Here is a 25,882-nt window from a genome sequence, read left to right as displayed (position 1 = left end):
CATATCTGTGTTGCCCCTAGACAGGCTGCCTACCGTAGGATTAAGGTACATTATGAATCTACATTCTTTCAAAAACTTCGGCCCACAAGCTCCCTCTGATAAGTGGGAGTAGGTTTACTTTTAGTAAACCACCAGAGGACACAATTAATATAAATTTCATGAAATAACTCACCACTCAAATGTATCAGTGTTTTCATTAATTAATATCAATAATACAATGTGGTGGTAGCTTTCTTTGATTTCTCCTGACATTGAGAGGAAACAAACCCATAGACTGGTCATTGGATATCTCTCACGCTCACCACATAACTAGTTCCTTTTTTACATGCATTTATTGGCTATTGTCCCATACTCTAACTTTCTACTGTGATTTCTTATTTGTAAGATGGTGCAGTCTAGTCACATTTCTCTTACCTTTTGGGTGATACTCACTTTCCATTCTTTAGAGCCTGTAGTGTTTCGTGACTCAGCTGTACAACCACCCTGGCAGAATATTGATTTTTAAAAGGTAGACTTTTGTTTCAGGGGGAAGTTTGTGCTCATTGCTTCTGTAGGGCAGATTATTACCTTAAAAGCTCTCCTTCAACAGGATATCTTTTGTGCATTTGTAAGAGTCATGTAAAATTCTTTGAAAAATAAGACAATAGAGATAGTCTTGTTCAATCACTCCCTGGTGAGCCATGCCTCAGTTGATATATAAAACAGAGATGTATATTCACCACAGATATTTTCTGCTTTCATGTCAAAGATCCAGAATAAAATCTAAGTTGAAGAGGGATTTTGATTAACGGTGATGTTCTCCAGATGCTTTCGTCTGTATATGATATCGTCCTGATTACCCCAAGTCCTGGAATATTGCAGCACTTCTGGTATATGAGACCCATAACCATTCCAAAAGTTTGACTTGACTATTCACATAGGAAAAACCAAGTGCATAAAGAATATCTGTTGTCCAGAATATGACAGATAACTAGATGAATAATTATTCCATAGTACCCATTCATTATATCTATATCATATATAATATATCAGTCTGTCTTATCTATCTACCTATCTTGGATAACACTGCAAATGGATACTGAGTTGGGTCCAGAATTGAACAGAAGGGAAAGAATATACTAGATCATATTTGGTAAATTGCTTAATTCTTTTAGTAAAATATCATACTAAGAAATGTGACAATGGAATATTTCCCCATAAATCTGGGGCATCCTCTTTTCCTCCCCTCCCAAAAAAACCCCCACACAACATCCCTGGGATAAATGGACATACCTAGGAAACACATGTAGAGAACCACACATGTAGGGAACATACATAGACTAGGGATATATGTGGAGGGGCAACTCATGCTATTGATGCTGCTGGATTGGTGTCTTTTGATTGATGCCATACTACTGGTCCTACTGGTGCTATTTCCCACCTAGTCTGATTAGATTTTGTGTCCACTAGGTACGTAACCTCTGGAGATATGTGGATGTGGTGTGTGGTCAGTCCATTAAGGGCTTTGCTCCATCTGAGGAAATGCTCCACTATCCCATGGCTGCTGCTCCGCAGTGCCTATCATGGGTCCATTGAAGTCATGGTGATTCTCTCTGCATTCACTTCTGACTTCAGCCAGAGTCCTTACATGACATCCTACCTCTTCTCCATGAGAGAGCATATAGTAACCACTATCTCTCTCAGCTTAGATCCCAGAAACTTAAGCTTCAACTCTTTTAACATGGCAGACTCTTCACATACCTGCTATCAGAATACGGAAAAAGTCTTAGCAGCTTTTTCTAATCTTCTTTCACCTCAATTTTCCATTTCAAACTCCTGTTTTTAGTATGCAGCTATGACAGATAGTATGTCTTCCTAAGATATGAACTGAGTCCAATTGGCCCATGGTGTCTTTTTCTATGTCAGAACCCTGTTCCCCTCCTTAATGTGTTGGGAGGAATGTGGCTCTACCCTTGGTGTGAAAAGTGACCTGACACTGATCCTCCAAGGTCTAGAACTGCTCTAATGCTGTCAGATGCTAGTGCATCCTTTCCCCTTTCTCCCCAATTCCTTGTATTTATTTTGTGCAGATTTTGTGTATATTTATATGTACATTTTTTTTCTTTACCAGTATCCTTGAAGTCAGGGACTATTTCATGTTTGTTTTTGTATTCCTAATACCTACCCAGCACAATACCTGGCACATAGTGTGTGTTTAATAAATGCTTGTTGATTGATTAGTTGATGATCAGAACTGATTCTCATTGTCAAGACAAAGCAGGTAGGAGGCTGTGTTTTCCTACTGTCTCTTACTGACCTGTCTCCCACTCCCATTCTTTTTTCATCTTCTTTTACCCTTCAGGGAGAATATTAAAGTTTCTTTTAGGCTGATATATTTTTTTAACGTTCTTTTTTAAAAAAATTAATTAATTAATTTAACTTTTAACATTCATTTTCACAAAATTTAGGGTTCCAAATTTTCTCCCCATTTGTCCCTTCCCCCACCCCAAAACACCAAGCATTCTAACTGCCCCTATCACCAATCTGCCCTCTCTTCTATCATCCCTCCCTTCCCTTGTTCCCATCTTCTCTTTTGTCCTGTAGGGCCAGATAATTTTCTATACACCATTACCTGTATTTCTTATTTCCTAGTAGCAAGAACAGAACTCGACAGTTGTTCCTAAAACTTTGAGTTCCAACTTCTCTTCATCCCTCCCTCCCCACCCATTCCCTTTGGAAGGCAAGCAATTCAATATAGGCCATATCTGTGCAGTTTTGCAAATGACTTCCATAATAGTCGTGTTGTGTAAGACTAACTATATTTCCCTCTGTCCTATCCTGCCCCCCATTGCTTCTATTCTCTCTTTTGATCCTGTCCCTCCCCAAGAGTGTTGACTTCAAATTGCTCCCTCTTTCCATTGCCCTCCCTTCCATCATCCCCCCACCCTGCTTATCCCCTTCTCTCCCACTGTCTTGTATTGTAAGATAGGTTTTCATACTAAAATGAGTGTGCATTTTATTCCTTCCTTTAGTGGAATGTGATGAGAGTAAATCATGCTTTTCTCTCACCTCTCCTCTTTTTCCCTCCACTAAAAAGTCTTGTGCTCACCTCTTTTATGAGATAATTTGCCCCATTCCATTTCTCCCTTTCTCCTCCCAATATATTTCTCTCTCACCCCTTAAGTTCATTTTTTAAAGATATGATCCCATCCTATTCGATTCACTCCGTGCTTTGTGTGTGTGTGTGTGTGTGTGTGTGTGTGTGTGTGTGTGTGTGTAATCCCACCAACTACCTAGATACTGAAAAGTTTCAAGAGTTACAAATATTGTGTTTCCATGTAGGAATGTAAACAGTTCAACTTTAGTAAGTCCCTTATGATTTCTCTTTGCTGTTTACCTTTTCATGCTTCTCTTTATTCTCGTGTTTGAAAGTCAAATTTTCTTTTCAGCTCTGGTCTTTTCATCAAGAATGCTTGAAAGTCCTCGATTTTACTGAAAGACCTTTTTTTTCCCCTGAAGTATTATACTCAGTTTTGCTGAGTAGGTGATTCTTGGTTTTAGTCCTAGTTCCTTTGACTTTTGGAATATCCTATTCCATGCCCTTCGATCCCTTAATGTAGAAGCTGCTAGATCTTGTGTTATCCTGATTGTATTCCCACAATACTTGAATTGTTTCTTTCTAGCTGCTTGCAATATTTTCTCCTTGACCAGGGAACTCTGGAATTTGACCACAATGTTCCTAGGAGTTTCTCTTTTTGGATCTCTTTCAGGCGGTGATAGGTGGATTCCTTGAATACTTATTTTGCCCTCCGGTTCTAGAATCTCAGGGCAGTTTTCCTTGATAATTTCATGAAAGATGATGTCTAGGCTCTTTTTTTGATCATGGCTTTCAGGTAGTCCCATAATTTTTAAATTGTCTCTGTTGGATCTATTTTCCAGGTCAGTTATTTTTCCAATGAGATATTTCACATTATCTTCCATTTTTTCATTCTTTTGGTTTTGTTTTGTGATTTTAGGCTGATATTAATGGTTAAGTAAGTTAGAGTTAAGTAGTAGAAAGCACACAATACTACAGGCCCCATTCTAGAGGAGTGAATGGACTTACTCTTCCCTGGGGATGACTTTGGTTCTGGCTACTGCTCATAGCTCTCCTGTCTCTCAGGTGGACCTGGGCAAATTATCAGAGGGAAAGATTTTCATTTTCACAAATTACTAGCCCTCAAGATATCCACTGTTTCCTTACAATGGAGTTTCCCACATTGAATTCTGATGTGGGAAGGCGGGAAGAGATGATCCAAAGTGGGTCCGTATGGTGGAGTGGTAAATGTAGGCATAACTGAGCCACTTAATTTTTCTGAACTCCAGCCTTTTCTCTCAAACAGGTACACTTTCAAAGTATCACAGTTCCAAATAAGGATAATACCCATTCCACCTTTCTTAAAGGGATACTACAAGAATCAAATGAGATAATGGATATGAAAATATTTTGATAAGAACACTGAGAGATCATAAATAAGCTTTCTACTTATCAAAATATTTTTGGTTTTCTTAGTTTGTGGTGTTCCATGATTTACGATGATTTAGCATTGCTGGTAACATATTTTGTTGTTAAGGAGATGGGTTTTTGTGGCAGGTTGCAGCTTGGGGTTACTGAAAATGTTGTACATTTTCCCCAAATTTGATATAGGCCAAGATGTATATGCTGACAGATAGCCTGAGGGCTTCACTGTTATGCATGACTATTAAAAGGACCAAAAAGGTTTTCAGTACCTTGGGAAGCTCTTCTCTGGAAGTTTTATGGAAAAACTGGGCAGGAAACATGAAGGATGAAGAAGTATGGATAGGTTAAGATTTGCATTGGAAATTGCAGTACCCACATTAATGAGATCAAGAATTGAAAGGAGAAAACAAGTAGTGAGTGCTATAGAAACAGAAGATATTGTTTTGTTTCTAGAAAGGTTGAAGGGGTAAAGTGGGACAGCTACATTATTTTGACTCTGAGCAGTGGATGACTCACTAAGAGAATCTCACATACACCAATTTGTAGATGACCTTTTTTAAAGGGTGTCATTTGGAAACCTTTCATGAAAATTTTCCCTAACAAACCCATGAGGGAGGCCCAAAGCTGTTTTTAACCTTAATTAATTTTTAATCCTAAATAACTTCTTTCATAGATGAATGTAGGAAAAGAGGGAGGGACAATATGGGTTTCCAGGAGTTTGGAAACAGAATGAAAGAATGAATAAGCACATACTGTGTACCAGGCACTGTGCTAAGCCTTGTGGATAGAAAGTGAGACAGTCAATCCACTATATTCTGTTCACATTCTAATTCACTCAGTTTTGAAATGCTCTTCTGGAACTGAGCAATCTTAATTGGTAACTGAGTAAGTTCAAAGCCACCTAGCTCATTATATGTAGCCCATTATATCTACTTATGATGTAGACCACCAGACCATGTTTCATGTCAGCCATCCAACCAAGATATTTTGCTATTTTCTCTGCCAAACCAGGTACAATGGGCACTGTAACCCAATCAATATATATTATAATTGCTTCTGGAAAAGGAATATATCAATTGAGTGCCCTATGGATCAATTCAGGGATAGGTAGGCCTGGAGTCAAGAAGATCTAAGTTCAAATCTTATCTTAGACACTAACTATGTGATTGTGGGCAAGTGATTTAACCTCTTTTTGCTTAGAAGGCAGCTTGGGACCTGGAATCAGGGAGACCTGAATTCATATCCAGCCTCAGACACTTATAGGTAAGAGCCCAAGGTCTCCCAGTGCATCCTGGGCCTTCTCCAGTCATCCTGATGAATATCTGGTCACAGGATTCAGATGGCTCTGGAGCAGAAGTGAGGCTGGTGACCTGCACAGCCCTCCCTCACTCAAAACAAAGTCAAGTGCAAGTCATGTCATCATTTCTATGATGGTGTGGTATTCTTCGGCAATGAAGGACGAACACAACAATGTGACCCTGGGCAAATCACTTCACCCTGATCACCTTCATCCACCAGAGAAGGAAATGGCAAATCCCTTCACTATTTTTGCCAAGAAAGCTCCATGGACAGTGTGGTCCATTGAGTCACAAACAGTCAGACACAATTGAACAACAGCAAAGAATTAATTCACCATTTTGGTGACTCCCTAAATCAAAACTCCTCTGGATAGTATTCCTTTATATGCCTTGTTCCCTATTTTACAATGAAATGCCCTTGAGGGCAAAATATTCACATCAAAGAGGGTTTCCTTGTAGATGGTGATAATCTCAAGGTACTCCTGTTTGTGGATAATATGCTTAAAAAACCTTCACTAGACCCTGCCATTTCCTCAAGCTATCATCTTATATCTATTCTCTCTAAGCCAAAATTCTAGAAAAAACTATCTACTTGTTGCCTCCACCTTTTCCCTTCTCACTCTTTCCTCAACTCTTTGCAATCTGGTTTCCAGTATCATCTCTCAACTGAAACTTCTCTCTGCAAAGACTAGTGGTCTTGTAATTACCAAATCTGATGGCCTTTTCTCAGTCCTATTATTTCTCTACTCATCTGCTTTATTTGACATTGTTGACCACCCTCTCTAGAGTACTCTCTCTCCCCACTAGGTTTTTATGACAGTACTTTCTTCTGGTTCACCTCTTATCTGTCTGATAGCTCCTTCTTCTCCTTTGCTGGCTCATCATCTATATTATATCCTCTGTTTGTATGTTCCCCAAAGCTTTGTCTTTCCCCACTTTCCCCTCTACACATGGTAACTTTATCAGCTATCATGAATTCAACTATTATTTCTATGCAAATGACTCACAGATCTCTATATTCAGTTCCAGTTTCTCCCTTATGCTTTAGTCCCAGATCACCAATTTGCTTCTTGGATGTTTCAAACTGGATGTTCTAGAGATATTTTTATACTTAGTGTGTCTATGAACCTGCCCCTTTTCTAAACTTTTCTATTTCTGTAAAAGGTACCATTTTCATACTTGAAAAACATTTTTTTTTGGCAAATTTTTTATTCATTTTCAACTTCAATACAAAATGAAAAAAAAGAAAAAAGCCCATTTCCATGTACACAACAGAACATAAAGAGAATTCAATATAAAATAATAAATTCCCATTTCAAGAAAACCTATATAATAAATACTACACGTTGTTTTCAAAGCTCCCCAGATTTTCTTTGCTTCCTTGTGGGTTTTATTTTGTCCTCTGCCATGTATTTATTTTCTTTTTTCTCTCCTTTTCCCCTACCCCCTGAAAAAGGCTACACACACACATACACACACCCCCTCACATATACTCAGGTATCCAGAAACATATGCATATGCACACATATACACTCATATACATATATGTAAGACCATGCTATGCATATTTATACTTGTCATCTCTTTCTATAAAGGTGGCTAACATCTTCCTTCATAGGTCCAAGTCTTTCCGTGTTTTTCTAAATCGTAACTAGCTCATTTCCTATATTATAGCAATATTCTATCACAATTATATCCTATCTGAGAGATTGGCTATAAGTTTTTCCCCCAATTTTTCCCCAATTCTCTCTATTCTTGGATACATTGGTTTGATTTATACAAGAAATTTTTAGTTATAATCATAATTATCCATTTTACATTTTGACAATGCTTTTGCCTTATAATATAGTTTAAAGTCTGATATTGCTGAATTTCCTTCCTTTATATCTTTTTTTCTCCTGGTCTCTTTGAAACTCCAGACCTTTTTTTTCCCAAATGAACTTTGTTATCATTTTTCTAATTCTGTAAAATGAATTTTTTAGTAATTTAATTGGGATGGCATTGAATAAATAGATTAGTTAGGCAAAATTGTCATAAAATTATATTGGCTTAACCTATTCATGAATAATGAATATTACTCCAAATATTTAGATTTGACTTTATTTGTATAAAAAAGTGTTTTATTCTTATGTCCATATAGTTCCTGTGTCTATTTTGGCAGGTATACTCAGGCATTTTATACTGTCTATTTATTTTAAATGGTCTAAAACATTTAATAATACTGGTGACACAGTGTAGTTTCCCTATTTTCCTCTTTTGATTAGATCTATTTTAGCTTTAAAACCTGAGAAATGTTCAAGATTTTCAGGTTTTTACTCTTGATCTTATCTGGACTCCATACTCCCTCATATCCAATCAACTGGCAAACCTGGCCATTTCTATCTTGAAATCACCTCTCACTTCCATTCCCTTCTCTTCACTCACATAGCTAGTGTCATCAGTCAGGTTTTCATCACCTTTCATCTACATCACTATAATGTTATCTCAATGTCTCCCATCAAGTATATAACTCAAGTATGTACTCTGGTCCATCCTACACATTGCTGCTAAAGTAATTTTCTTTAAGTACAAATGTGATGATGTGACTCCCCTCTTCAACCAACTTTGGTGGCTTCCTATTTCCTTAAAGAAAAAATACTCTGCTTAGTTTTTAAGACCATACACAACCTGGCCCCAATCTAGCTTTCCATTCTCATTGGAATACAATCTGCTACATTGTATCAAAACTGACTTTCCTTGAGCTCTTCACTCATGGCACTGTATCTCCCATCTTTCCATCTTTGTACTGTTTGTCCCCCATCTGTGGAATGTACACATTCTCTACTTTCATGTCATAATGTCCTTTAAAATGCAAATAAGGCCTCATCTTCTGCCTGAAGTCTTTTTCTGATTTCTCCCAACTGCTGGTGTCCTCCTTCCTAAATTACCTTGTATTTACCTACTTTGTGTGCGTGTATGTATTCACTTTATATTTATGTTATATATGTTTTTATTTGTACTCATTTTCTACCCCCATTAGTGTGTAAAATAATTGTCTTCAGGAATAATTTCATTCTTAAAACTTATACTCCCAGCATCTAGTATAATGCCTGGCACATAGTGGGCACCTAATAAATATCTATTGATTGATAAAACCTGGAACTTTGTGAAGACCCCTAAGTGAAATACATAATTGCTCAAAAGTTCATGTCTTAACTTCCCATACAGGAAAACCCTGAAATAATGCAGAATGCTTACTGTCCAGGGGTTTATATGCAGTTGGATAGAGAAGTCATAGAGTTGGTCCCTTATTACACACACACACACACACACACACACACACACACACACATCTTGGATAGACACAGAAAACTGACAAAAAAGCAGGGTCAGAAATTGAAAAGGAGAAGCCAGAGGACTGAATTGCAACTGGGCAGTTTTGCAGTATTGCAGAAACTAAGTTATCTTTTAAAAATCAGTATTCTTCTGGTTATACTCTAAGGCTTTGAATCTTGAAGAGAGATTGTGAATCATAATCTCTGAAGAATCAAAATAACAGATCACCCAAAGGACAATTGAAAGATACATGATATGTATTAATTGGCTTCAGTATTATTTCCAATGAAAAATTTCACAGAAACGTGATATAAATATATTATCAAATAAGTCTATGATGGGAAAAGGAAGTAGAGGAGTCATGTAGTGTGAGCAAAGGTTAGTAGAGCAAGAGCTCCGTTGATACTCAAGAAGAAGGTGTCCAGAATGTTGGGTAGAACCACTGTGGAGAATTTAAAGGACAAAATGAATAAAAGTCACACTGGATGAGAAGGTATAGATGGGTTGTAAGCCTAATATTTTTTGAAGGATTAATTATAGGTCCTCAAAGTGGGCAATACCATCCTCTGGGAGGCCCTGGAATGATCCAGGGGGGTGGTAGTTGCCTTGAGAGCAATTGGGGGCATTGAATAAAATTAAGGGGACAGTGGAAACATAAGGAAAGAAGAGAAGGTAAGAAAACTTTGAAAAACCATTTGTACATGCTTCATCCATTATGTAATAGAGTGAAAGTCATAGTGATTACATTATTTTCCAAATAAACACACAAAATGCAAGTTAAAACTTATCAGTGGGCAAGTCCACCGACAGGTCTTGACAAGCAAATGTTGGCAGGTAAGCATGTCATGCATTATTGGGATGTCCAATATGCATCAGCAGGAATATGTGTGTGTAATGACTCTTTTACAATATGATACTATGTGGTTATATGACACAATATTGCATCACCAATATTTCAATGCAGAAAAAACCCCACAAATTTATAATAAATTATTAAATTTAAGATGTGTCATATATATTTTTAAATGATACAAATTAAAAAAAAAGTTAAAGGGTTAAAGAAAGTAGATTTCCAGGGGAGTATTGAGTAATTTTCTTTTTTAAAAAGGGGGTGGTAGGCCAAGTAAGTTTGAGAACCTGTGATTTATGTTAATGAAATGTATTCATTGAAATGTTGAATAATCGATTTCTTTTAAAATTTTATTTAAATATGTACATTTTTTCCACTCAGCAAAAACTGTTTTCTTGCTCTCCTACTTCCCCTTTTCCCCTACCCCTTGCCACCACCTTGCGATCTAAAGAACATACATATATAGTCAAATCAAAACAAATTTCTACATTATCTTAAAAATAGTCTTTCTATCTTTTTTCTCTCTATTAGGAGGCAGCTAGCAAGTTTTATTGTTGACTAGTCCACTGGAATTGCAGTTGGTCCTTATGGTGATAAGAGCTCCTAATTCTTTCAGACTTTTTTGCCTTTATCATACTGCTGTCATTGTATGAATTGCTCTCCTGGTTCTGTTCACTTCACTTGACATCAAATCATACAACTCTTCCCAGGTTTCTCTGAAATCATCCTCTTCATTTTGAAGAATATATTTCATAGAATTATAGAATTTGAGGGTTGGAAGGACCCTCAGTTACCAACTGGTCCAACCTATATACAAAATGAATCCAAATAGCAACCATCATACCTGGCAAGCAGTTATCCTGCATCCAACTGAAGATGTCTAGGAAGGAGAAAACCACCATCTCTACAAGTAACTCATTCCACCTTTAGATAATTCTAATTGTCAAGAAGTTTTTCCTGACATTAAACCTAAATTGGCTTCTTTATATATTCCACCCATTGTTATTGCTTCTGTCCTCTGGGACCAAACAGAATGAGTCTAATCAATCTTCCAAATGGCAGCACTTCAAATACTTGAAGATAATTGTCATGTTTCCCTGGAGTCTTCTATTTTCTAATCTAAATGTGCCAGGTTCCTTAATCAATCACCATATGACATGGATTCACCACCTTGGTTGTCTTCTCTGGAGACAGTTTAGTTTATCAGTGTCCTTCAGTGGAGGTTCCCAGAACTGAATACAATATTCCAGATAAAGTCTGATGAGGCAGCGTTCAGTGGAACTATACCTTTTTAAATGCAGTCCAAAGTCCCATTAGCTATACATACATACATACATGTATATATCTGTCACTTTACATCCCTGAATCATACTGAGCTTGTAGATGCTTCCAGATCATTTTCAGATAAACTTCTGCCTAACTCGGCCTACTTTTTTTTGTACTCAAGTGCATTGCATTTATCCCCATTGAATTTCATGTTATTAGATCAGTCCAATGCACTAGTCCAGGGGTGGGGAACCTATAGCCTTGAGGCTACATGTGGCCCTCTAGATCCTCAAGTATGGCACTTTGACTGAATCCAAACTTCACAGAACAAATCCTCTTAATGAAAGGACTTGTTCTGTAAAACTTGGACTCAGTCAAAAGGCTGCACCCAAGGACCTAGAGGGCCACATATAGCCTTGAGACCTCAGGTTCCTCACACCTGCTAGGCTGTCAAAATTCTTTTGGTTCCTGATTCTTGTTCATTTGGTTATCTATCATTCCAAGTTTTGTGTCATCTACACATTTGATGAGCATGCCATCTATCCTTTATTCAAGTCATTGATAAATGTGTTTAATAGCACAGGGCCAAGCATCGATGCCTAGGTCACTCTACTGAAGACCTCCTATTATACTGACATTGAACTATTAACAACTACTCTTTGAGTCTGACCACACATCTAGTTTTGAATTCTTCTGATTTATTCAATCCATTTGTCTCCATCTTCTCCTCAAGAATAGTATGAAATACTTTACCAAAAGCTTCATTAAAATCTAGTTTAACTGTGAAAGACAGTTCATTTTTCCGTTGTGTCTGACCCTTTGTGACCTCACATGGGCTTTTTTATTTTGGCCAAGATTCAGGAATGTTTTGCCATTTCCTTCTTCAGCTCATTTTACAGATGAGGAAACTGGGACAAACAAGGTTAAATAATTTGCCCAAGGTCACACAGCTAGTAAGTGTCTGAGGCTAGATTTGAACTCATACTTCCCAACTCTAGACTGGTACTCTATCCACTGCACCACCTAGGTGCCAGCAAAGACTTAATAACTCTGATCAATACAATGATCCACCACAACTCCAAAGGACTTATGATGAAGAATGTTATTTACTTGCAAAGAGGGAACTGATAAATTAGGAGGGCATATTGAAGAATTTTTGAAAAATTTATTTTAGTTCCTTTCCCTCCTGAAAAATGGCTAATGCAAGTATATATTTTGCATGAATTTATATATAAAATGGATGTCATATTTCTTACCTTTTCAAAGGGTAGGATAGGGAAGAGAGAGAGAGAGAGAGAGGGAAGAGAGAGAGAGAGAGAGAGAGAAAGAGAGAGAGAGAGAGAGAGAGAATTTGGAACAGAAAAATAAATTAAAATAAAAATTCAACCAAAAAATTTAGTATACTGTATTCATAATATTCCCCTCATTTACATAGTACTGTCCAAAAAAGAAAAGGAAATGAGGTTAGTCTACTACAGCCTCTTCTGAACAAAGCTATACTGGCTCTTAGAAAAGCACCTCTTCTCTTCCTAGATATTTGCCCACCTCTTCCATAATGATTCATTCTAGAATTTCCCCAAGACCTGAAGTCAAATTCAGTGACCTATAGTTTGCCAATTCTATTTATTCTCTTCTCTTTTTTTTTTAAAATAGACACATCTGTCTTTCTCCATTCATGTGGCACCTCTCTTATCTTCCATGATTTTTGATTCTATTTTTCTCTTCAGTGACCTTGGCACCTGCACTAAAGCTGTACTCTTAGAACATCTAGACTTTTATCACCTGCCTTTCATATATCTTTTATATATGTTGTCCTTCCCAATTAAATCATGAGTTCCTTGAGAGCAGGGACTGTCTCATTTTTTCTGCTTGTTTCCCCAGCACTTAGTATAGTGGTTGGCACATAGCAAGTCTTTAATAAATTCTTTTTATTAATTAATACATTCAAACATTATTAACAATGGCTTAGCCAACTCTTGCCATTTCTTTTTAGGACCCAAGGATGTCGTTCATCTGAGTCAATTGACATGAATTCATCAAGAGCAGTTAGGCGCTTTTTTAATACAGCCTTTCTTACATTGGCTATCAACTTGTCTAGTAATTTTTGTTTTATTATTTATAATATAAAGGCATAAGGATATCCTGGGCGAGGTACAAAGTAGGAATATAGTATTCAGGAATCACAGGCAGCTTATTACTCATAGACATGTAAGGATTCAGATCCCTAGCCCTTCAGTTCCGCAGGCAAACATGAGTGGTAGCTTCAGTGTAAATGAGATACTCCAAGGGAGAGCCCAGAGATCTGGGTTTCTCCTTTAATATCTGATTGTTGCTGCTAGGCAGATTCACAGGAACCAAGTAGGAGGAGGACCTTCAGAACAGTTAATCAACAGGTGACTCAAACTACGACTACCTCTTATCAGTCATTGTGATTGGGAAAGTTTGTTAGCCTTGAAAACACTGATTAATGTAGTTTCATAAACTCATTATGATCAGGAGAACCTTGCATTCCTTATCTAAATAAAGCTGACCAAGTGAATTATTAGGTACATAAGAAATTCTTGGTACATGGGGGTGAGTAGGTGGGTAGGAATAGTGTTCAAACCTAAACCAGTTTTTAGGTAAATAGGAGCTTTCAGGTAGATAAACAGGTCAATCAGTGATCAAACACAGAGTCACTTTTGTCAGCTATGATTTGGCAAAAGGCCAGTCATCACAAAATTTTATTGTCCTTTGCAGAAGGAGTAGGGACAAGATAAGAGCTGAGTAGCTCTGTCTTCTCTGTTTCAGTTATCATCATACCATCCATTCTAATTTTAGGAAGTTTTCCCTCATGTAACCCCTGTCCCAAAGCCCATTGGTATGGGATTGTCTCCTTACTGGTGGCTATGAATGCTCTCTCCTGCATGAGGGGCAGAGAGGAGTTGGCAAAAGATGAAAGGGCTTCAGTTCTTAACCAGTCCCCCTTTGGATCTTCAAACCAAGCTTCAAGTCTTCTTTCAAGCGTTGAATTGCTTTGGGCACTCCTGGCTTCCAGCTTTGAGATAGAAGATGGAAGAGGCCAATGTCAATTCAGGTTGCTTAAGGAGAAGACTCTGGGAAGACGTAAGAGGATCTGGCAGTCTCCATCCTGTCTCTGTTTCCAACTTGCTATACTAGAGATTGTGGGGGAATTTCTTGTTGGGTGAAATCTCTCACTTGGTTGAGCTGAGTTATTTTGCTTTCAGTAGGAGAGCTCTTTCATTTTGTATCATCTGCTTCAAATTCTCCTATGTATTCCTTCTCAGATTTCTCTTTTGCTAGGATTTGTATAAATGGTCTTCTTTGCTATTTGTTGTGTATGTTCATTGTGTAACTGATATTTGGTGAGAAAGGGGTTAAACCTTGAATAAAGAACTTGGGGTCTCCCTTTCCCTCCAAAAGACAGAGTAATCAGAAGTTAGATGGAACCCAATCATATTCCCCAAACAAACAATATTTAAGGGAGCAGATGGATGTAATTTTAGCCCAGCACCCCCTCTTTTTGAGGAGTGCAGAAAAACCTCCAATCTCCAACCTCCTGCTTCCACTCCTGGCAGGAATGAAAGTCTTCCTTGGAGAAGAGTGGGAGAAGAGGCCAGAGATGTCTATTCTGTTTCCCATTGAGTCACACAATGACAACCCCTTCTCTACACATGCGCCTCACCAAATATGTGGGACTCACTCTTTCCCCTATACTTGCATTAAGCATGAATTTGTCCCCCTGCACCTCTCACCCATTGCTTGTTGCTCTGGCCTCTGGTGACAAGCAGAACAAGACTAGCCCTCTTCCATACAATAGCTTCCCTACCCCAAGTCTTCAGGCTAGATAGTGCTAGTTTTCTTATAGAATAATTTTTTTTTATGTCTTCAGAGTTTCATTCCTTAGAACTTCCCATCCCTACTGGACTAACTTCTCTTGTAAAATTTTAGACTATTAGATTCTACCAATTTTTTCGCTGAATGCTTTGGAAAAATTTTTCCCCAAATCTAGGATGGGGGTTAGACTATGTTGGACTTTCCTCTTCTTCTCCATCTCAGATTCTAAGATGGAATGGTCTCTTCCCCTGAAGATTCCTATTATCTGTACATCAGCAGTCAATTATTTTTCTTAATCTTGTTGGCCAGAAGCAAATAAGCTTGTTTCTTTCTCTGCCTTTTGAAAAATGAAGTTATTTTAAATGGAAATCAATAATACAGTCTACCACAACATGTTTCCTTAATTGCTTTGTGATCTGTTTCAAACTCCTTGTCTTATTTCCCCTCTTTGTCTGGGTGGCCTGTAATGTGCTACATGACAATACTGCTTCTGCTCTCCATTTTCATACTCCACTATGCTTTCATTCAAAGTTCTTGGATCTCCTCATATAATTTTATCTTAATATTCAATGCTACTCCATCTCCCTACTCTTTTTGCCTCTCTTATACCTTTTGAATAAAGGATACCTTCCAGCATCATATTTTGATCAGTTGTCCTATCCCACAAAATCCTAGTCATATGTATTAAATTTTCCTACTTGCTTTGGGATATCTAGGTCAGTCTATTTATTATCAACACTTTGTACATTTGTATATAGTTATTTGAGGCCATATCTTTTATTGATGGAACTCTTCTTATGTATTATCTCCTGTGAATTACTAATCCCTTCTATTTTTCTATGTTATGCCTGTCACCCTCTCTATGATATTTGGTTTGGCATACACACACATACATATGTATGTATATATATATACACATATATATATAAAATGGATATCCATCCATCCATGCATGCCTATACATATATACATGTATGTATATATATGCGCACATATATGTATGTGTATTTGCAGTTTTCTCTTCATTTTTAATTTTAAATCCTATTGATCAGATTTCCAAGGCTTCAAGCAAATATATTTTTATGAGCTCTCATTCTATCCTGTATCAAGAGCCTATTATTCTTTTTCTAACTTGTGATTCAGAAATCCAAATCCTATTCTTAGGCATCATTTTCTTAGCCACTTGCAAATTCCTTCTTTTTCTTTTTATGGTTCTTAATTCAGTAGTAAGCCTGCATTAAATCAGTTGTCATGATTAAGCATCATCTGTACCTCTAAGGTCTTCTTTCTTGCTCAGCACTTCAAAATTCTTTGAAATGCTTTCTCACTTTCTTCTTGTGGCATCATTTGCTCCCCATCTGAATGAGATTTGACAAGTCTTGGAGGTTCTCTGTTAGGTCCTGGACCTTAGAAAACAACAGACCTCTGTAATGTTTGTTTTTTTGATGGAGCTTTGTTCTCATCATGTGGCTATTCCTCCCATCTGGTATAGATCTGCAGTTGATACATATGATAGTGCTCAACAGGTAAGAGTCTTGGGCTAAAATTTCTAAGATGACATTCAATAGGGAAAAACATAAAGTCTTATACTTGGGTCTAAATAAAGCAGCTTCACTAGTACAAGATAGGTAAATAAGCATTTATTATGTACCTACTACATGCCAAACACCACGTATAGTTAGACTGCAATTTGTTTGAAGAAGATCTGATAGTTTTAGCAGACCAAAAGCTCAATATAAGTCAGTGGTGTGATGTGGTAGCTATGAAAAGCTAATGCAGTTTTGTACTTCATTAAAAGAGACAGCTTCCAAGAATAGGTAGGTAGTGGTCCTACTGTACCCTGGCCTCATTAGACCTCACATGGAGTATTTTTTTTAACAGTTCTGAGATTTGCTTTAAGAAGGGTGTTGACAAGCTGGAGAGGCTCCAGGGGAGAGAAACCAGGATGATGAAGGGTCTTGAGCTGATGACATAGGAAGATTGATATGAAGGAACTGTTCACATTTAGCCTAAAGAAGGGAAGGCTCAGGAGAGATGAGCTCTGTCTTCAGTTATTTGGAGGGCTGTTATGTGGAAGATGGATTGTTATTGTTCTGTTTGGCCCCAGAGAGCAGAACCAGGGTCAATGGGTAGAAGCTGTAAAGAGGCAAATTTAGACTTGATATCAGGAAAAGTTTCCTACACTTAGAGCTGTCTGAAAGTGGAATGGACTGTCTGGAGAGGTGGTGGTTTCCTTGTCAGATGTCTTTGATCAAAGGCTGCATGACCATGTGGTGATAAAAAGGTTCATGAAACATAATTTCTGGGTAATTTAATAATTTTATTAATAATGCCTGCATTTTAATAAAAGGATGCTCACTTGGTTGTCTCTCAAAGACCAAAGACAATCATGGCAAATTCACAGTTTATATACCCTTTGAAGAGTAGGTGTTTCTCATGGGGGAAAACAACCCTGATTGGGTAACAATTAATGAAAGAACGACTATTACAATGAGGGACTGAGAGCGACATCATGTCACCCTTGTACTGAGAGACTATCTCCATACCCAGACCACCCTTAACCTTGGGCAATTTACACAAAAGGGTCTGCCTCTACCCAATTTAGATAAAAAGGTCTGTCTCCACCCAAGGTTGATTGAGTGGAATTCACTTTAGACTAGAGATTCCTAGTAAGGTTGGATGGGGTCAGATAAAGGAGAAGGTTGACTCAACCTTCAGAGACTGAGGTCTTTAAAATAGAATAAGGGGGGATCTCAGAATCTCTCCAAATTATTAGTTATTAATAATCATTTCTCTTAATCACTTGTAAGGCATTTTTTAGTAGGGGTTCCAATGATGTTGGACAAGATGACTGCTGATGTCCCTTCTAACTCTGAAATTGTAGGATTCTGTGTAGATTGCAAACCATCCATGTTTTCTCATCCTATATAGTTTTTACCGTCCTCTGATATAGTCTCCAAATAGTTGGAGGTCTTCTTTTAGGTCTTTTAACATTCATTGAGACCTAGAATGATATTCAGGCTGTAAACTTATCATCCCTTGGAATTGCTACATGACTGGCCTCTCTTTTTTCCTCATCAAACACTTCATAAAGATACTTTTATACTGTATTTTGCTCAGAAATTATCATTAGTTCTGTTCTGACACCTGTTGTACTAACCACATGTCTCTCCATTGCCAGTTGCAGATGTCCACCATTTTAATTCTTTAGAGAGATATTTAATTAGAATATTGTTTTTTAAGTAAACAATAGCTTTCTCCATACCCAAACAACACTAGTTGTATGTTCTTTTTCCTATTAACACAAGAAGTTGCTTCTTTCTGAGAGGATTCACATCTTTTTTCTGCAAGTAAAGCTTCACATCAATTATTTAGCTCCAGTGCGCAATAGTCTTTCTTTTCTTACTTCTCTAAGTAATGAGAAGTTGGCCACTGAGGGCCAAATCCTGGGAACATGTTCAAGGGACCCAAGAGGCAACTTGGAAAACTCTTTCTGGCAGTGGGTGATGACATAGAAGGGAAAAATCCAGCTCTTCTACTTCAGAGCATGCATTCAGTGCCTGGTTTCTGTTCACTTGCTATGTAGTGAATAAAAGTCTTTTAATTACCTGCTGAGTTGGAAATGAGTAAGTTCCTGAAAAGGCTTTAACCTAAAAGGGCCAGGGCCTCCCATTGCATCCTGGGCCACCTCCAGTCATCCAGTTCCTGGATCCAGATGACTCTAGAGAAGAAAGTGAGGCTGGTGACCTTGCACAGACCTCCCTTACTCAAATCAAACTCAACTGCAATTCATGTCATCATTTCCCTCATGTCATGATCCTCTTTGAAAAGGAAAGATAAACAAAACCTGAGCTGGAAATGAGTATATATACAAAAGGAACTTATTGACTGATTAGATCTCTTTTCATTCCTGGTAGTGAGTCAAGCTTTGGTCTTCTTGGTTAGAGAAGGGCCTCAGGTCCTTCTCAGTGAGGTATCATGAGATCTGGAACATCTCATTTGTATGTTGCCTTCATCCATGTGACTATTCTTTTCATTGTTCTCGAGTGCACAATTGGAGATGCAACTAAGTTATGAGCTTTGAAGGGTTGAAAGAGCCAGCAGAACTTGCCAGAGGTTGTAGCCACCTAAGAAAGGACCTACTTGACCCAGTTCTACAGTGAACCAACCACGGCAGCTGAAACTCTGTCTTGTACAAGTAAGGGAGACACATCCACTGACCAAGTTATACCCTAAAGTGAACTTGCTGGAAGGAAGACTTTAGCAGCTACTTTAAAGTCTCTGCCAGGCACCACGATGGTAGAGGGGAGCGTGTGCCCTAGTATTTGAGAGGGATATTTTTGTACTTTGGTTCTTGCTATACCTTTTCAGCAAATGTTCCTTTATAGAAACTAATTGGTTTCAGGGGTGGGGAACCTGCAACCTTGAGGCTACATGTGATCCTCTAGGTCCTCAAATGTGGCCCTTTGACTAAATCCAAACTTCACAGAACAAATCCCCTTAATAAAAGGATTTGTCCGGTAAAACGGCTGCCATGAGATATCACAGCTGTTAATTTTGGTGAGGAGTGTACACAGGAATGGGGGCTTGAGCTCATATAGGAGAGAACCACATGAGTCCTTTGGGTTACCTTTAGAACCTTAAGAGAAATGTGTGTTTGTGTGTGTGTGTGTGTGTGTGTGTGTGTTCATCCTTCGTTGCTGAAGAAGACCATGCCATCAGAGAAAAAATGACATGACTTGCACTTGACTTTGTTTTGAGTGAGGGAGGGCTGTGCAGGTCACCAGCCTCACTTCTCCCCCATCTGAATCCAGTGACCAGATATTCATCAGGATGACTGGAGATGACCCAGGATGAGGCAATTGGGGTTAAGTGACTTGCCCAAGGTCACATAGCTAGTGAGTGTCAAGTGTCTGAGGTGAGATTTGAACTCAGGTCCTCCTGACTTGTGCTTTATCCATTGCACCACTTAATTGCCCCTAACCTTAAGAGAAATATAACCATCCTGGAATACTATTAGTTTATATATGGGTTGGGAAAATACATCCAAGGCCTCACACAGCTGTATTGAGTTTTCTACCCTCTAATCTCCTGAGACAGATTAGGATTCCCTTAATTGAAATTTCCTTTCCCAAAATTTCTTATAGCATTTTGTTTAGGCTCCTCCTTTGCCTTTATTATAGTTTACATTGTGTCATTTTAGTTGTGTACTTGTTATCTCCCCCCTCCCTCTGGTGTTTCAATACCAGGACTCTTGTAATTTTCGACCTTTGTATCCTCAGTACCCAGGATTGTACCTTGCAGTGGGATTAATAAATCTTTGCTCCATTGATTTGAATTGTTGTCTGCCAAGCCTGATGGCCTTCCTCAGTAGCTTTTTATATAAAGACATTGTAAATTGTCTATGATGTCTTTGAATACAGTTGGCTAACCTGGAAGCAAGAGAGAGCTGTGGTGAGTTGTTGGCTCTGAGTTCCAAGGTGGAAAGTCTGGTTGGGAGGAGAATGTTTGAGCAATCCCAGCCTGGATCTTGTGGCAGAGTGGTCTGAAGAACCCCTCCCCTATGAGGTGACAATGCTAAGAGTGAAATTAAGTAATCAAAACATAGAACTAGCCAGAAGTAGTTTGGAAAATACGCTTATTTGCTGGTTGTTAGGGTATTTGATAGATTATTGTGAATGGGAGAAGAGAAAAATTGCAGGAGGGAGGTAATTTCCTTTCATTCCATTTCATTCTGGCCTACACTTTACTCTGTGAAGTAGAGGTTAGATTTAGAAAGTCAGTTCTCCAAGGGCAGGCAGAGACTATGACAGCCTAAAGAGGTGGTTTGGTGTAGCACTCAGAATGGTAATGTGGTCCCCCAGTTTCTCACTTGTGAAGTGAGAAAATTGTCTTAGCTTATCTTTTAGTTTGTGCTCTGGGGTGCTCAAGGTGAGCATTGTTCTCACATACCTCAGATCATTGAAGATTTGTTTCAATAAGAGCCAGAGACCTCTTTATGTTGAACTTGTGTTTTCAAGTTTGAAGGGCAGCTGACAAGAGGAGGGTATACTTAATTTTGGTGAGCTAAGAAGAAATTTGCAGAAAAAATTAACCTCTCAGGTAAAGGGTCGGATTGGATGACTTCTGAGGTACTTGTAAGCTTTCATATCCTAAGACTCCAAGATTATGTGATTTTATAAAATGAGAGGAAAAGAGCCCAACTAGAAAATGAAAGACTCATTTAAGAAGATAGTAGTAATCCAGAGATGAGCAGAGAGGAAGGAAAAGGAAAGGGGATTGAACAGCCTTGGAAGAGGTGGGACCCCAAGCCCAGAACTACCACTAGAACAACAAGTCACAAACCCCAAGAGTAAACACATGAGAAATGACTTTTAATGTCTGACTTTTCCCCCTCTAAAGTGCCAACGTTCAGTAAAGTACAGGGAAGGTTTGGACAGCGATTGCTAAGACCGCTGAGAGGTACAAAGTTAAATCACAAAACAAAACGCCACCGGTTTCCTCTTTGATTCACACTCGTACTTTCCCCACTGGGGTGCCCATGCATACACAAACACACTCACACACACATACATGCATGCCACATACACAGACACTGTATATCTACTGTTATGTACATATGTATATATATATAATAGAAATATATATAGCGCGACTCATTTCATATATGCTTATATTGTAGCTGTCACCCAGCATTTCCACAGCAGCTAAACATTGGGCTGTGTGTATTCCTTTTCACCTGCTCTGGGCCTAGATCTTCCTTGTAACTGGAAGCAAGTCTGGCACCCGTGCACCCACCAGAAATGCAGTTATCCTTTGCTTACTGCTCCCCTCCCTTCAGTTTCCCTTCGGGAATCTGTGTCTATTGAGTGTTGAACTTCCTTGCTCCCATATGTCTTCCCCAGGGCAGGAAACCAGGTGTGGGGTCTGCCAATGAATGATGGAGCAGGATGAGGGGGGAATATTAAGGATGGTCCCTTAGAACTGATTTGGCCCAAGGGGCATATTTTTTTTGAAGCCAACTTGGCCATTGGCCATGTTGGCAGCTACCTCGCAGCCCCCATTGCTGTCCAGTCCTGGATGTCTCTCATGTTCTGCTAGATATTTGAAAGTGAAGAGGTGGCCTGTGTCTCGGTGACGCCCTGGTGGCTCTGGGTGGGGTGGGCTCAGGAAGGTGCCTGAGTTCTTCCATTCTGAGAAAGTGTACATCTCCATCTGTGGGTGGGTGACCTTGCTCAGGTACCCAGGGCTGGGGGTGGCTGAGTTGAGGGTCCTCTGGCTGCCACTCAGGCAGCTCCCACTGTCATCCAGAGAGTCCTTGCGAGAATGTTCAAAGGAGCCTCGATTCCAGGCTCGGTAGTTGTAATTCCACCAACCTAGCCGATTCCGCCGATGGCATTGGCATTTGAGGATACGGAGGAAGGCGCGCTTGAATTCTTTGCTGGAGCAGGGATAGATAATGGGGTTGATGCAGCTGTTGAAGTAGCCAAGCCAGAAGACCACTTTGAAGACAGTGTCTGGGGGCTTCAGAGTAGCAAACAGGGACCCTGCAGGGTAGAGAGACAAAGGTAGAAAAGTAACAGTTCATTAGCACCTTTCATTATAATTCCTCACTGAAATGTCATTGCTTGCCATTGTTACTTTCATAAATGTTTTCAATTCAGAGGCTCATACAAATGGAGGTATTCTGGCAAACTACTTTTCTCTGCAAGGGCAGGAAGGGACTGTACCTTGGTGATTGGCGTAGCACTCAGAATGGTAATGTGATATAGTTAGGTACAAAATCATCGAACTTTTGGAATTCAAAGGGAACTTAAAGCTCATTCTAGTCCAACCCCTTCCCCATCTTACAGATGAGAAAACTAAGACCCAAAGAAGGGCCCAAAGTGCTTCCCCAAAGTTGTACCGAAAATTCATGGCAGAACTGCAGCCGTAAATCTGACTTCCTGCCTCCCAGTCCAGTGTCCTTTCTTTTTTTAAAGTTTTGTTAAAACAGCACAGTTATTTCTGTGATATTTGTGGGATATTCTCACAGTGATCCTTTCCCTGTAATAGAAGAAAACATTTAAAGAAAACCGGTTGACCCAGTGACCTCATCTGACAGCATATGCAACATTCTGCACTCATAGTTGGGCTTCCCAGTTCTCCAAAAAGAGGAGACAGAAGCATTTCCTCATCTCTTCTCTGGGATCATGATTATGTATTATAGTCACTCAGCAGGGGTTTTATTTTATTGTTCATTTAGTTTACTTTATTTGAGTTGGTGTGTATATTGTTTCCTTGGTTCAGTTTACCTCCCAGGATTATGGATTCATAGCTTATGAGCTAGATGAGACCTTAGGAGTCATCTAGCCCAGCATTTTAATTTTATAGATGAGGAAATGAATTGACCTTTCAGTGATGTCAAGTGACTTGCCTGTGGTTGCATAACTAGTAAGTAATTGAGGCAGGATTTGAACTCAGGTCTCATGAATCCAAATCTATTATTCCTTCATTTACTAGATGACATTGGAATACATGACATGATTTTTTTCCTTACAACAAATTTACCTTCTTATTTTCATGTGGCTTGAGCTATGGGCAGAGTATATGTAGGATACCTTCAAACATCTTGAGGCAGGATTTGAACTCAGATCTCATGACTTTGAATCTAGGATTCCTTCATTTACTAGATGGCTTTTCAATGAGCCAAATGATTTTTTTTCCTTGAAAAAAATCCATCTTTTTTAATTACTCATAGCTCATTTGAAAATGAGCTCAGAGGGAGCCAGGAGGCACAGTAGATAGAGCACCTGCCCTGAAGTCAGGAGAACCTAAGTTCAAATTTGGCTTCAGATACTAATTGTGTGACCCTGGGCAAGTCATTTAACCCTTAACTGCCTCCAAAAAAAGAAAGAGAGAGAGAAAATGAGAAAGTAAGGAAGAAACAAAGAGAGCAAGAAAGAAAAAGAAAGCTATAATGAGCTTACTCATGCCAACCAATGTGTTAGGGAGGGAGGGATGGGGAGGTATGGTAGCTTCCTGCCTTTGAGTAGAAATGCCTAAAATGAGAGGAGTAGACTAGAGGATTTCTAAGGTCTCCGTCTAGCTTTCAAATTCTGTGAATCTTGAGACCGAAATATTGACAGCACAGGCCTTGCCCATTACAGTCACTTGATAAATGTTTTGGTTGATTTGAGTAGCACTGAATTCCCACACTGATTCTCAATCTCACCACGGAGGGGCAGTGTTAGCTTCTATCTTGACTGGGTAAGAGACTGAGTCAGCAATAGCCTCCCAGGGTCTGGCCAGGGAGGCATAAGATTCCAAACATATTTCTTGACCTCCCTCCCCTACAACAGAACAGTAGTAGGCAGGAGCAGGGGCCCTTTTATGCTATGCATACCTTGTTGTAGTGGTCAGCACAATGACTTATTTAATTAGAGAAATAATTGGCATTTGGTCTGCTAATAAACCATTCTTTTTTGGGGGGGGAGGGGATATCTTTGAGCCCCAAAATATGTTTGTCACAAGAGCTTGGAGGAGCCAAGAGAGAGCAAACCAGTGCTTCTCCTGCCTGATGGGTAGCAGGGTCTTGTGGAAACAGGCTGGGGCTGAGAGTCATTGTGAGACCTTGGGGAAGTCACTTGGCCTCTCACTCTCTTAGTTTCCTTATTTATAAAAGGGTTTATAAAAATTATTTTTAAAAGTGAGTACTGAATAAAATGACTTAAAAGTTGAAGGTAATATACACAAAGGAGGTACTTATTATTTCCCTCTTGTTTTGGTAGAGAGATGAGTTGGGGAACGGATGTTTGAATAAGACCATGTACATCACTTAAATATTCCTATGACCTTCTAAGTTTTACTCTGGAGAGACTATAAAGAACAAGGATGAAAGGATATTACTGTAACAATTTCAACATATTGAAAAGCTTCCCTCTCACCCCCCACCTTTTTTTTCTTTTCTTTTTGAACCAAACCTGTAATTTCATTGGCATAGGGAACGCAGTGAGAAAACTTCTTCTACCAGTGCAGGTAGGCAGCTTTAACTTATAGCCTTAAAGTGTCTGAGAGGTTGCCTGGGGTGTAAAATTGATATGTGTCAAAAGAAGGACTTCAAGTCTGATCTTGCTGACTTCAGCAACAGGAGCTCTGTAGCTCCTACACTATGTCACATTCCCTTTATTAGAATAGGGTATAACCTCTTTCATTCAATTTGCCTATGATTATGACGGCAATATCCATTAGAATTAGATAAGAATTATGTGGTCCTGGACCTTTGGGAGATTCTGTTACAGAGGCTATAAAATAGGTTTGGCTATGCATTAAAGCTGGGTGTTATAGAGTCATGGAGAAGACTTGATTGAAGTGATACAAAAGGAAGAAAACAGAACTAGAACAGTAAGCATAATGAGTTCAATGATGTAAATGAAGACAAGTTAAGTGATACCAGAGTAACCAATCTTGGTTCCAGAGGACCAATGAGGAAACCCAATTCCTTCCTCTTAGTACCTAAGAGGCAGACTTTCTGTGTGGAATTTTTCTTACACTATCAGATCTTTTTGCTGTTTTTGTTCATTTTGCTTAATTATTTTTCTTTATTATAAAGGAGGGTCCAATGAGGAAGGGGGATTGTTTGAAAAGTGACTGTGCAATACAAAACACATAGAATCAGCATATTTAAAAAGGGGGAGAGTGGACCTTGAACTAAGTGTGTGTGTGTGTGTCTGTGTCTGTGTGTCTGTGTGTAGATTGTCACCAGCTCCATGTGTGATCTTCCACAAATCATTTGATCTCTTTTGTATCATTCATCAATGGGAATGTTTATGCATGTTCTGTAAGCAGGGTTTTGTA

The 25,882-nt window shown here is 38.8% G+C and overlaps 1 protein-coding gene and 1 long non-coding RNA gene across 2 annotated transcripts in view; one reads left to right on the top strand and one right to left on the bottom strand.

Annotated features, from left to right (window-relative positions):
* The window catches only part of LOC140518586 (uncharacterized), a 124,901-nt gene that overhangs the window by 20,080 nt on the left and 78,939 nt on the right, over positions 1–25,882 (top strand). The window lies entirely within an intron of this gene.
* The window catches only part of ADRA1B (adrenoceptor alpha 1B), a 38,155-nt gene continuing 33,672 nt past the window's right edge, over positions 21,400–25,882 (bottom strand). Inside the window, exon 2 of the mRNA XM_072630873.1 lies at positions 21,400–22,593. Within this exon, the coding sequence (XP_072486974.1) occupies positions 22,025–22,593 (569 nt within the window). The 3' untranslated portion in view covers positions 21,400–22,024. The remainder of the gene's footprint in view (positions 22,594–25,882) is intronic.

The sequence above is a fragment of the Notamacropus eugenii genome, chromosome 1, assembly GCF_028372415.1.
Source record: "Notamacropus eugenii isolate mMacEug1 chromosome 1, mMacEug1.pri_v2, whole genome shotgun sequence".
Taxonomy (NCBI): Eukaryota; Metazoa; Chordata; class Mammalia; order Diprotodontia; family Macropodidae; genus Notamacropus; species Notamacropus eugenii.
This window is presented reverse-complemented; position numbering and strand designations above follow the sequence as displayed.